Source organism: Trachurus trachurus, assembly GCF_905171665.1.
Source record: "Trachurus trachurus genome assembly, chromosome: 19".
Taxonomy (NCBI): domain Eukaryota; kingdom Metazoa; phylum Chordata; class Actinopteri; order Carangiformes; family Carangidae; genus Trachurus; species Trachurus trachurus.
In genome coordinates this window covers 11,255,013-11,268,744 of record NC_139913.1, presented here as the reverse complement: position 1 = coordinate 11,268,744, position 13,732 = coordinate 11,255,013, and the positions used below count along the sequence as shown (strand labels likewise).

Here is a 13,732-nt window from a genome sequence, read left to right as displayed (position 1 = left end):
GTGGAATAAATGGTCAACAGTGACGGTTACGCTGGTTGTGTTTATTTCAGAACAAGTGTGAAACACATTTGTGAGACTGTATCTCCTGTTACATGTTGTGTTATTTGTATTTGAAGGACTTAACCTCTTTCACATAAGACAGAAAATAGATTTTTTAAACAGAAAAATTATATTGTTTGAAAAGCTTCATCTATAAACTATGTTCATTAACTTTCTGTACAGGACATTCAAAACTTCTCTGCAGCTGCTCCACAGCCGAGTCCTAACAATGGCGATGTGATTACAAGTGCATCTTCTGATGGTGCCTCCTGAGGTGATAGTTGCGTGAAAAGCTTTTTCCGCACTGGGTGCATTTGAACATCCTCTGTCCCAGGTGAAGCAGCTGATGAGCTTTGAGGCTCTGTGGGCGGCTGAAGCTCTTGCAGCACTCGGGGCAGCTGTAGGGCCTCACGCCCGTGTGCTTCCTCTCGTGTCGCTTCAGGTCTCCCGACTGCCTGAAGCTCTCCCCGCAGTGGGTGCACAGGTAGGGCTTCTCCCCCGTGTGGGTCCTGAGGTGCACGTTGAGCTGCCCGTTGTACGAGAAGCTCTTGCTGCAGTGGGGGCAGCTGTACGGCTTCTCCCCCGTGTGGATGCGTTGGTGCTGCTTCAAGCCGTAGTGATTGGTGAAGCCTTTCCCGCAGTCGGTGCACAGGTACAGGACCTTCACCTGCTCGTAGCAAGCGTGGGATTTGAAAGCTTTGGCGCTGGCGCAGCTCTTCCCGCAGCGGGGGCACGCGTACTCCTTCTCCCCATCCTCTTTCTCCAGCTGATCCACCAGGCTGTGCGAGTCGCAGTGGGACAGAAACTCGACGGGGTGGTGCCTCTTGATGTGCTTGATCAGGTAGCTGTTCATGGTGAAGGAGAACTGGCAGAAGGAGCACGGGAACAGTTCCGACGTGCAGTGATACTTGAGGCAGGTGTTGCTCTTCTGATGCTGTTTCAGGTTCCCAGACGTGGTGAAGACTTTATCGCAGCGGTCGCAGTTGTAAGACTTTGCGCTGGCGTGCACCGTCTGCTCGTGTCTCCTCAGGAAACCAGACATGTTAAAGGTCGCCCCGCACTGCCCACACTCAAAGTTTCTCAAAGTGCACTTGTGTGCTTTCAGGTCATCTGGGTTTCCGTATGTTCGTTTGCAGCGATTGCAGCTAAACCATTTGTACTTTTTCAGCTTTCCGTTTTTGGCAGCAGGCGCCTCTGGTTCGGCGCGGCCCGAGCCGGGCGACGGCTTCTTGCATACGTCGGCCCTTCGTTTCGGAGCGATGAGTTTGGTTATGGCGGAGATTCTTGATCTGGCTCCGAGTCTCTGAGGCCTCCGTGAGGGAAGCCTCTGGACGGATTCAACGGTTTCGGCCTCTGACGGTTGTGGAATGAAGTCGGGATCGTGGCTTTGGTCGTCATCGGCGGCCTCTGGCTCACCGCCTTGATTGTCCACAGCGGTGTCCTCCGAGTGCTGCTCACTGATGTGCTGCTGAAGCGTGTCCACTGAGGAGAAAGTCAGTGAGCACTCGGCACAGCTAAAGGGCATGGTGTTCGCTTCATCGGGAGCCTCGGCTTCCCCTTCTTTCCTTTTATCCTCTTTTTGGTGACGCCGCAGGTGTCTGGTCAGGTCGTTGTACTGGCCAAAACACTTCTGACACACCGTGCAGACGTACGGACGTAGCCTCTCGTGGACAGTCACCTTATGCTTTTTGAGGGAAGCCTCGTTTGTGAAACTCTTTCCACAGTCCGAACAATCGAACTGGGATGTTTCTGCTTCTCCTGCAGACGTGTTCTCTGTTGGAGTTACATCCATAGCTTCTTGTACATTCTCACTTGCATTGACGTCCTGTGCTTCGTTCGTTACAGCTGGATCCTCTGTGGTTAAAAGTTCGGAGCCCTGTGCCAAGCTCTCACTCTCCTCACTTAAGATTTTCTCTTGATCAGGTGCTTTTGGACCAGCCTGCTTTCTGTGAACCAGCTGGTGTCTGATTAAGCCAGATGCCTGGCTGAAAGTCCGTCTGCACTGTGGGCAGCAGTAGGGGCGCTTGTTTGAGTGGACACACAGTCTGTGCCTCCTGAGGTGAGGCATTTGCTTGAAAGTCTTCCCACAATCGCCGCACGTTTTGTCCTCGACGGGATCCACAGACAACGCCACCAGGGACGAGACGGAGTGACCAGAGTCGGCATTGGAAGTGGGATTTTCTGCTTCAGCCATCTCTACTGCAGGCGCTATGAGGTCCCCTGCAGGCTGTGAGTGGAAGTGTTCAGCGTGTCTCTGGAGAAAGGCCTCTGTAGTGAAGGTCAGCTGACAGTGGGAGCACAGGAAGATCTCAGACTCTGCAGCTGGATTACTCTCTATAAGCAGGAAGAGAGGGGGAAAAATGCCGTTATTATTATTTTTTGCATTGTGACTGTAAAATTACACTAATGTTAGTAAAGAAAATAACAACACAGTATACAGATAATATTTTGTGACTGGTGAAACTGGTGTAAGGGGTTTACCTTCTGGATTCAGCCTCATAAACCACATCTGGGTCCAGGCTTCACTAAACTGGTTGAGGAGTTTGCTGCTGGGCCAAACCATGAGCTCATCTCCAGGCTGGATGGTGCGACAGCAGTGAAAAAGGATGCTGCCTTTGTACTGGACGGCCAGCAGGTTAGTCTCCTCTTCATTACGGGCACAGTTGACATATCTGTGTACGCGGAAAGAGAATTGTGAGAGATTGTGAGGTTAACTATGAAACACCAAGACGCACAAAACATTGACATAAGACGATATTCTGTACACGCAAAGTTTGCACATGTAATGCTGAAATGACTGCCCACAGTTGCCCACAGTTTCTTTCATTTTACACTGCCCGTCCAAAAAAAAAAGTCACCACTTGGATTTAACTAAGCTAATAGGTCAGAGCCTCCCATTGGATAATTACTGCATGGATGATTATGTTTCAGCTGGCAACAACTTATTTAACCCTAACTGACACAGTCTCATTTCTTCAACAACCATGTGGACGACACATCCTGTGGTCGTGGAAAAGATTATTAGCATTCATCAAGCAAATAAAACATCCAAGGAGATTGCTGAAACTAATAAAATTGGGTTAAGAACCGTTCAACGCATTATTAAAAACTGGAAGGATAGTGGGGAACCATTATCTTCAAGGAAGAAATGTGGTCCAATGTGACCAGAGAGTCCAGACCTTCACCCCATTGAGAGTCTTTGAAAAATTAATGCAACTCTGGACAGAAATAAATGTTGTGACATTGCAGAAGCTTATTGAAACGATGCCACAGCGAATACGTGCCGTAATCAAAGCTAAAGGCGGTCCAACAAAATATTAGAGTGTGTGACTTTTTTTTTGGACAGGCAGTGGTATAAGTCTTCTAAATAACAAAAATAACTTAAATACTTCACCTCAACCAGTTTGAGTGTGTTTCTCTGCCACCATCAATATACTCGTACTCCTGCTCTCCTTTACAAATCTGCAGAAAATGAGAATATTGTCAAGACCACACATAGCTATACACAAAACAAGAAATGAGAATAAGTCTCTCTGGATTTCTGAGCTCACCTCCCAGGAGAACGCACTGGCCATGGCATTTTCGCTTGTGGTCACTTCCCCCTCATATGGTCCGAAATGCATTCCTGGAGACACTATTGGTCCGTGATTTATGACTCCGACGCCGGCCCTGGGAATACTAGACCTGCCGATCATCAGACCATAGGGCAGAGTGAGGAGGGCCCTCTGGGGGACATCGATGCTCGTCGGAAAGTCGAGAACAAAGGATGGGCCTCCAATGTTCGAAGGGTCATTCTGGTCCTGGAACAGAGTCAGACACTCCTCGCAATCTGGAAAACAGAAGGATACAGTTAACAATCATTATATCTGTCAATATGAGGCCGCTAATTATCTTATAAAGATACATGCTTATATCATGCGTGCATTAATACTCCTGGAACAATTTAACTCCATAGACATACGTCTGTAACATGACTTATGTGCAAATTTCACCGGAAGAAAGCTTTGGGTGTTTGGTGATGACAAATGCTGTGCAGTGCTGATATTATAGCAACATGTGTACGGCAAACTAACTGTAAATAATTCAACTATATGACAACGCTTCCAGTATTACAGGAAAAAGCATGGCAGGATTTTACTGTTACTGGCTGTTCAATCTATTTCATTTTGAACCAAATTGAATTAATTTGCTGCTATTTCTCTTTTAATAACTGATTGAAGCTCTTATCTGCGACCAGACTCTATTATTCAATGCATTTCAGTCTCTGTCCGCAAATAATGTATGAGGCTGGCCTAGGATGCTGTGGATATAGGCTACACTCAGCTGCCAATTTATCAAGTCTACACGGCTAATATTGCAACTCTGCCCTCATGAAGACTATGCTGTTGCAGGGAATCAACAGCTCATAAGCAACTCAATCACAATGCTTTCTTCTAGGCAGGTTCAGCTGCATTAGTTTCAGCCAGGTGCAAATAATTGAGGAGATACAACATCTTACAAAAGCTATCTTCAGCTTCTGGGGTTTCTCCATCTCCCTCGGTGTCCAGGTCCTTCTGGATTGGTGTCTCTGCTGACTCTAGGACAGATATCACTGGAAGAAGGCAAACCATGTGTTAGAAATCATTGAGTGTACACAGTGTATGTAACACAGAGAGGAGACTAAATACCTGTCTGTGTGTTGCTCTCAGGTGCTAAACACTCCTCTGTTACAACCACCTCCTCCGTGGTCTCAATCCACTCCACGCCATTGCTCCTGTCCGACATGAGTGCAGACTCTGTGGAAGAGGTTAATGAAATCATTAGCCATCGTATTAAAGGCTGCTGCGTAACACAGATAAATACAACATACTAAAAAAAATAAAAGTAAATAACAGCTAGCGTTAGCATGGCAGCCCTACTCGAGAAACTCTAGCATCGACTAGCAGTTTAGCTAGCTGACATATATTTCACAGAGACGGTGAAAAAAACATAATTCAGATTTAAATCAGCACAAAAAGTGCAGTCGTTAGTTTGTAATATTTAAAAGCACAGCTATCTAGCAAACCCATCTGTCACAGAATCACTGGCAACAAACATTTAGCCTATGTTACAGTACAAAACATTCCCGGTTAGTTTTTCTACATCAAAACAAATTAATTTGTGCACTTACGTGAATCACGGCTGTTTTATCCGTCGGACTAGTTTGTTTAGTACCGTTCAAAGCCGTTGGTTTTAGCCGGTAACATATGGTCTCGGGCTCAGAGAGAGCCAACTAAACTAAACGAGATCATTGACGCTTACCCGGAAGTAAATAAATCTCTCCTTCAGCGCAATGGTCAGCATTTCCGTTGTCTTCCAAAATAAAAGTCGGAGAATAAGCGAAACATTTTAGCTCTCTTTGTCTAATATCGCGCTTTTACACGGATTCCAGCAAGATTAAGACTTTTATCATTAAAACAAGAAATATACTACAGCAAAACAACTACATTTACCAGAACTTCTATTATAGAGTTATATAATGAGTGCTGTAGCTGAACAAGCTATCAGCGCCGCTGGTGTAGTGGTATCATGCAAGATTCCCATTCTTGCGACCCGGGTTCGATTCCCGGGCGGCGCACTGATTTTTTTTTTTCCTCCCTCATTTTTGTGCATTGAGCTAAAGAACACATTTGAGGCACTTTCTATCCGTCATACCATAGTATAATAATATAATCTATCTAATAAAGTAATTCGTATTCGTATTCGTATTCCTATCTATCTATCTATCTATCTATCTATCTATCTATCTATCTATCTATCTATCTATCTATCTATCTATCTATCTATCTATGACACCTCTAGTACAGAAAAAAGCATGGCAGCAGGATTTTAATGTTACTGACTGTTTCATTATTACCTAGCCTGTTTTTTTTTTAAACCAAAATGAATGATTATTTCCATAGTTCTGTCAAAACAAAGTCTTACCTACAAAATTATCAAATTAAAATTCAATTTAAAACTAATTATACAACTTTTGCATGGAAAAGAAGCTGCAATAAAATAAAAAATACTCAAAGTCCACTGTTGTCTCGCCAGATCCTTCCTTTAATAGTAGCCTAAGAAAGTCCTGGGGGGATATAACCATGGATGTATTATATTACTGTAAGGATATGACACATTTTATCAGTTGACATAAATAGATATACATCCATGCATTTCCCTGCTGGTGTTGTTGCTTGGTTACCCGCTGAGTGATGCCTGTTTGTGGAGCTCAAGGAACAAAAACAACATCTGTTGCCTGGCAACGACGCAGCCGGCCGAAAGCACCACAAACCTCCTCAAAAAACGTCGAAATGAAGTCGGTTAAATTTAATAGCAGCAGTGCGTCGTCTGCGTGCGGGCTGAGCAGCAGTGAACCACCGGCGGAGGGATGCGTGAGCATGTGCGGGATGTGTCCGTCGTGCGTGTTTGCCCCCAAACCACCGGGCTTCACGCGGTGTGTGTGGAGGGTGTCGGATGAGTTCAGGAGGAGATTCCTGGTGGAGCTGCTGTTGCGCTGCAGAAACGTCCAAGTGCTCGAAAACATCCAGAGCGTGCTGGGGGTCACCTCGTGGAGTCTGTTCACGTACGCCAGGTCACGAGGCCCCACGTCGCCTCTGGAGTACAGGTGCAGCAGGCGGCGCAGCACGGACCGGGACCGGGATCTGGGTGGGAAACAACCACTCGGCATGGACCTGAATGAGATCTGGAGCTGGTTCAGCAGCAGCCCAGACTGGATGAAGTCACGATATCTTTGTCGTCTCTTCTTACTCTGTGACCCGGAGCTTTTACGCATGGTGTCCAACCTGACCAGCGTGCTGCTGGTCAGACAGAGACGAGGGTTTCTGCAGTTTGACTGTAAGATCACAACACATTCAAATGTCTTAACTTTTGTGACCTTTATATCAAACACACCATTTACTGTGCCCTTTGAATATTAAAGCAGAAGTAAGTGATATATTTGTGTTAATATAAGTCTTAAATAGTTATATCTTCCGACAGCAATCACTTACATAGAGTGTTTGGACCGAAACACGGGTCTGTCAGTCACTCTGCTCTGCTCTGAGCCGAGGAGAAAACATTTATCGTATCCTACAGTTTTTATCCAATGAGGAGAGAGAACGGCATGCAGGGCTGTGTGTGTGCAGCCAAGGGACGCAGTGAATGTGGTGACGTAGGGACGAGGACTGTTATGGTGCGTTCAAGGCAGCCCGTAACTCGTGTTTTTCCGACCTGTGAAGTTGTACCAGTTCGATCTCGTATGAGTTCACGGGTCGGAAGTTACGAGTGGCCGTTATAGTGCACTTTCACCGGTAAAACAGGTCGGAAAAACACGAGTGGGTTGCCTGGAAAGCTACAAAGTCGTAAGTTGTGACTTGAAGCTGTAATTTACGGTTTCAAAAGCCTGCCTGGAACGCAGCATTAGCCAAAACGACCGGATCGCTTACTTCTGCTTTAAACTGTGCCAACTCAATTTGCAGCCATGAAGGACATATGATCACATAAGATAAGACAGTCCTTTATTCGACCCACAATGGGGAAATTTACGGCAAAGAAATGTATAGCTTAGATAATATAGCAATGGCAGTAAAAAGAAAGAAAGAAAGCAGTGTTTGTAATAGTATAAGTATAAGAAGAAAAAAAATATCTTTGCATTATTGAAGCATTTCATTTGACTCTTTATTATCATCATCATGAGTTAATTTCTTGTCCTTTTCAGTGGGAAGCTGCAACTCTGGTCAGTTTGACCAGCACACTGGTGAAGACTCAGAGGACCCGGCTCTCATGGTGGTGCCAGGATCCTCAAAGTCTCTGTCTGGAGTGAGTCGATACAGAGACTTCATTGCCTGTCTACCTGTCAACCTGTCCAAGAGGATACTGGGTAGGTCCACACATAGGTAACACCAGTAACTCGCTGTGTCCTTGGTACAATTCACTTGGTTTCATATTATCCTGTTGTATATTATTTTATGCAATATAAAACATAGGATATGTTGAAAGTTAGTATGAAGCAAACCCCACCAGGCCGTTAGCACCATGGGGATGTCACAGTATTACCCAGGAATGTGTGGATAACCGCTGGATATGTGAACAACAAAGACCTGCCAAGCAGCTTTTTTCGGCCGTCTGCTCTGACTGTGACCTCTGTCTGCTGGTTCAATGACATCTCACTGAGAGAAAGATTACACACACAACACATCACGAGAGAGTGCCGACAAGTCCATTTTACATTCAGGATCTTTATCAATAACAAAAACATGTGTGTGTGTGTCTCCTGACAGGGCTGTTGGAGGAACACACTTTACGATGCTGCCAGAAGGTTTGTCGGTACTGGCAGCACCTCGCAAAAGAAACCATGGAGGAATTCAAGTTCAGGAAAAAGTTCCAGGAGCAAATTCAAACGATAATGAATGTAGGACGTTTTTGTATGTTTACACGAGTTAAAAAAATATACTGTAAGTGCAAGACTGTAACATTTATATTTTATTCTCTTCCAGAAATGCAAAAGTATGAACAAAGTCAGTCCTACTTACTCCAGCATCGTTGAAGTCCCTGTTCCCATAAAGGAAGATGAGATAGCGAACATTCATTCCAACGTCCAGAAGGTTAACAAATCAAAACCTTTGAAATCCATCAATCCATCCATTAATGAGTTTGTCAATATTGATTACGCTTTCTTTGGTTTGACAGGTCATGCCGTTTGAAGCTGCTTATGCCAAAATCAAAACCAAAACCGTACAAATGAAGGAGAGAAATGTTTATTGTGGTGCATATTTTACGAAAACGCTGCTGAACAAGTTAGTTCGTTTCTTTTCTACACCCTACAGATTGGCATTAAAACCATCAAATCATGCTATCGATGAAACTCACGTGTGTGTTTGTGTGTTTGCATGTGACAGAGAAGACCCTCACAGGGTGGTGGACTACCAAGGCCAGTCATACTTGGCCCTGGGCTCCAAGGACCGAGCCGTACATCTGTTCTACGTGGCGTCAGAAACAAAGCCTGTGTCGGTGATGAGAGGCCACGTCGGCAGCATCCGGGCCGTGCTGCTCTGTGAGGACCGACACCTGATCATAACCACCGGCTGTGACGCCAGCATCAGGTCGCTCAGACTGAGGAGTTTAGGGTTTATCGTACAGATGATGATGATGATGATGAATGATGAAGTAGATTTGATGGTTTGTTTTGTTGTTAATCTGGCAGGTGCTGGTGTATGAAGACAGACAAGTGTGTGATGGAGCTGTATGGTCACACCGGCACCGTCAACTGCCTGGACGTCCACGGTGACAGACTTGTCTCAGGCTCTAAAGACGGTTTTGTAAAAGGTAAACAGCATCCGACAGATGTTTATAGTCTTCCAGATGTTGAATTACTAATCTACTAGCAAACACATGCAAATGTATGGCTGTCTTTACTCTACAGGCCTTGACGCCCAATTCCGATTTGTTGCCTATATCCGATTTTTTTGACTGTCTATTTACATGTTCTATCAGAAGTGACCCATATCTGATATCTGCATTTACACCTGCTTTTCTTGCGTGAAACAACCCGCTGAAGAGGAAATAAACTAGTGATTTTTTTTTTAAAGATGGGAGATCAAATTTATATGAAAATAAGAAAAAAAAAAAAAAAAACGGAAAATGATCACTATAATTCCTGTTACAGCTGGCCACAGCTGGCCATGGTAGTCCTGGTAGTCCATGCATTGCCAGGAAAGATCTGATCTGTCTCTTCAGACTACAGACACATTGGCATATATCCGATTTGTATCTTATTTAATTCCACATATAACAGGGACCTGAATCCGATCTGACAATATCCGTTTCGATGCGCATTTGTCCCGTTTACACAATCATGTTACAGATACGATCTGTGCCACTTGAGAGGAAAAAAATCGGAATTGGGCCACTTGAACCTTGCAGTGTAAAGACAGCCATAATGCTGCAGTGTTTCCTAGTAAAGGCCAACTCATCCTCATAGCTGGAACATGGGATAAGTGGTTCTTGGTTTTACTGAGCCAAATGCGCTTCTTACCAAATATAAACATCTTGCGGAGATAAAAATATTCTTTCCAGCCCAAATCCACAGACACACTTATAATGTAGAGGAGTAAAAAGCTGCTCTAGAAAGTTAGATGTGGCAGGATTTTCAAAGATAGCTGATAAATTTGAGATTCACAGTTTGCTCTTTAGGCTTTTGTAGCTATTTGTGCTTTCATCTTGAAGTGAAGTCAACTTAACTTCACCACGCTGCCAGTGTGGAATCTACACACAGGGACTCAATTGGAGGATTTTCACTTCAAGCACCCGAGCTCCGTCAGGTGTGTGAAGATCAACGCGACCATGGTGTGCAGCAGCTGCGACCGAGGCCTCGTCAAAATCTGGGACATGGAGAAGGCGTCGCTGCTCAGGGTGAGAGTGTTAATCATCCGTGGGGAACTCTCTCCCTCTGCATCTACACAAAGTTGCTGTGTCTTACACACTTGATGATATTTCATTGTTTTTGTCTTTTTTGCAAAAATGCGCCACTTTCCCTTTAGGCGATTGATGGCCACAAGAAGTCAGTGAAGTGTCTGTTCTTTGACGAGTGGCACCTTCTGTCTGGGGACTTGAACGGTCAGGTCATGGCCTGGAGCCTCAGCAGTCATGCTAAAGAGTGTCTGATGACCTTCAGCCACCCAAAGTAAACAACAAAACCTCTGGAGCTGATATTGAAAATATTTCTTTTTTCCCCTTTTTTTCCCCTGCTGCCTGTCTGTGATAAATGAGACAACTAAAAGAGAAATCCGTACTGTATGAAAATTAGAAACCTGAATAACCTTCTCTGCAGGGAGGTCAGGTCTCTGACCCTCGTCTGCCTGCGTGTCGTCACCGGCTGCATGGACGGGAAGATCCGAATATTTAACTTCCTCACCGGAGACTGTTTGAAAGACATCACGGCAGAGGCTGAAGCAGGCCGTTTAATGACGCTGCACTTCCATGACAACAGGTGAGTCTGACACATGTTTAAATCATGTACACTTAAAGGGATAGTTCAACATTTTGGCAAATTTGCCTATTGCCATAATCTCTATAGTCATAGCAGTAGGTTCATTACCTTTAATTGTCGGTGCAAGCTGTTTTTAGATTGGCAGGGCAGAGACGCGAGCTGCTCAGCTGACACAGTGGAGGCGCACGGTACTTTCACCTTTCTCTCATCAAACTCATCAAATACACAATCCAACAACTCCAAAATGCTCTCGTGGACAAGTTGTGACCTGCACATTCACCACGCTATGAAATAATTATATATATTATAATATGACATAATAATATATATATGACACATGAAGCAAATACTCTGAACTACTTGCGTTTTTGAAATCATCTGGAATGTAGTTCCGGCTTTGCATTTGCCTCGAAAACAACTCCATCTCGTAATGTTACATTATTATTTCATAGCGTGGTGAATGTGCAGGTCACAACTTGTCCACCAGAGTGTTTTGGAGTTGTTGGATTGTGTATTTGATGAGTTTGATGAGGGACAGGGGACCTGTACCGTTCACCTCCATTGTGTTCACTGAGCAGCTCACGTCTCTGCCCTGCGTATCTCAAAACAACATGCACCGATAATTAAAGGTAATGAACCTACCCCTAAGACAATAGGGATTATGGCAATAGGCGACTTTTCCAAAATGTTGAACTATCCATTTAAGCCCCAAATTATTCATACCCCTGTCAAATACAAGGAAGTTTTAATTTTTTTCAGTTACAGATAAGTATTTTGACTCAGATTTGACATGAATAGGACATGCAGGAAGTCTGGACTCATGACCAATTAATTTAAGTAAAGTGCTTTCTTGCATGTCCTATTTATGTCAAATTTGAGGTGAAATACTAATCTGCAACTGAAAGAATTAAGAAATTCCTTGTATTTGACAGGGGTGTGAATAATTTTGGGTTTATGTGTATACTATTATTTCTATAAAATAATATTATATCAGTTCAAGTTTACATTTCTGTCTTGTATATTTTCTCTCTACCTGTATTCAGTATATTAGTGAACTCGACATCCAGCGTGAAGCTGCTCCAGTTTGCCAAAGTGTTCTGGGAAGGCACAGAGGCGACAGCGGGAGGCCAGGGCGATGTGGTGGCTCAGGATGCTTTGGTTTCTGAGAAATCTGCAACTTCAGTCAGAAAGTTTCCCTGCGCGTCTTTCGGGGCAGATCAGAAGGCACAGGTGGCTTCACCCAGCCGAAAGATGCACAGCTGTGAGAGCAAGAAGCCAGAGAGAGCGGAGCTGCGGTACCACACCCACTTCCTGTTTACCCCCACTAAATGTCACACAGCAGGTAAGCATGCACAGATGTGTGTCAAAAGTAGAAATGTTGTAAGATCAGATCAGTGTGACCCCAGAGCAAACATTTGCTTCTTGGTGTCAGGGCGCCGCGAGGCCGCCGAACGGTTGCTGCTTAGCGAGAGGGCAACGTGTGAGCGGATGAAGAAGAGGGGCCCTCATCATCCTCCGACGCGCGACTCCATCCTCCTCAGAGTCGGCGCCATCCAGAGGGCGCAGCGCGTGGATGAAGTCAGCGCCAACATGGAGTGCAACGCCAGGCTGCGGGACACCTGGGGTCCTCCTCGCACGCCTCCGGATCCTCTGCGCCCTGACGCCCCGAGAAACAGCCCCCACACTCAGACAGTATGTCCGCCGCAGCACACACACCACAGGAGGGCCAAGACCTGTGTCCCCATTCTCAAGAGAGGCGCCAGTCAGAATGTGACAAACGCAGACGTCACCGCTGCTGCTGACACCACGAGGAGACACCACCACCACCGCTGCTTAGTTTCTAGAGAAACACAGCCCAGTGCACGCAGGGCGATCCAGACGGCAGGCGCCAAAGAGAGGCCACAGGCTCCTGAGTCCATGCTGACGAGATCCCTACCCAATCTAAAGTATGACATAAAAACTGGCGCCGGCCTCCCAAAACTTAATTCTTTTGGACCAGGTCAGAGAGCGGGGCTGGTTCAGGCCGGGCGACAAAGGCCGAGCCGAGAGGGAGCTCATTCAGGGACGTCCAATAGGAAAACCGCCCAATAGACACGTCACATGAGTATCAACAGATGATTTCTTTGTTTTTCAATGAAACTCTATCACCTCTGCACCGTTTACATCTTTGTTTAGGCATTTCAAAGGTTTAGAAAAATCTCCACTAGGGGTCAGTATTGTATCATCTCATGGTGACCTAGAGTTACTACAGCTTTGAAGCTTTAGATTTGATTTGATACAGGATCTACATTTGAATTGTTGTTCTTTATATCACTTTTTAGATTTTGGATTCTAGATTTCTTTACATCTCTGAAGCTGAATCTATTTCTGTTTCCATGTAGAATCCATTAGATGTTACTGATGGGAGGGGAAAAGGTGGTCAATCTTAAGTTGTTTTTTGCCATGCTATTCTTTACAAAGTAGTTTTCTTTAATAGTCTGATTGCATGGAGTCTTGTCACAAGATCAAAAGCAACATTTTCATGGTTTTTTTGAACATTAAAAAACAGCCTTTCGCCACATTGTTGATTCATTCCTGCAATTAATTCTACAAAAATGCTTTTTCAAGCATGTATGCTGATATTCCAGCAGTTATAATGAGCAGTTGCTTCAACTTAACACCTGCTGTGCAGACTAAATTGGTTTTGTTTTTTTCTTACGGAGCATA

General features: G+C 44.8%; 2 protein-coding genes across 2 annotated transcripts; one reads left to right on the top strand and one right to left on the bottom strand.

Annotated features, from left to right (window-relative positions):
* Positions 1–112: 112 nt before the first annotated feature.
* Positions 113–5,317, bottom strand: prdm9 (PR domain containing 9). The gene is made up of 7 exons (XM_083993599.1): positions 5,189–5,317; positions 4,707–4,814; positions 4,538–4,630; positions 3,591–3,868; positions 3,434–3,501; positions 2,521–2,711; positions 113–2,373 (listed from the first exon to the last, which is right to left on the bottom strand). The coding sequence occupies exons 2-7, from the start codon at positions 4,801–4,803 to the stop codon at positions 281–283; spliced, it is 2,820 nt and encodes a 939-aa protein (XP_083849725.1). The 5' UTR covers positions 4,804–4,814; positions 5,189–5,317; the 3' UTR covers positions 113–280.
* A 1,033-nt stretch (positions 5,318–6,350) lies between these two features.
* fbxw10 (F-box and WD repeat domain containing 10) lies at positions 6,351–13,117 on the top strand (the record flags this gene model as incomplete). The annotated part of the gene is made up of 12 exons (XM_083994866.1): positions 6,351–6,894; positions 7,757–7,918; positions 8,319–8,449; positions 8,535–8,642; positions 8,728–8,834; positions 8,937–9,140; positions 9,242–9,363; positions 10,295–10,449; positions 10,578–10,720; positions 10,868–11,026; positions 12,070–12,368; positions 12,459–13,117. The coding sequence occupies 12 exons, from the start codon at positions 6,351–6,353 to the stop codon at positions 13,115–13,117; spliced, it is 2,793 nt and encodes a 930-aa protein (XP_083850992.1).
* Between the last annotated feature and the right edge of the window lie 615 nt (positions 13,118–13,732).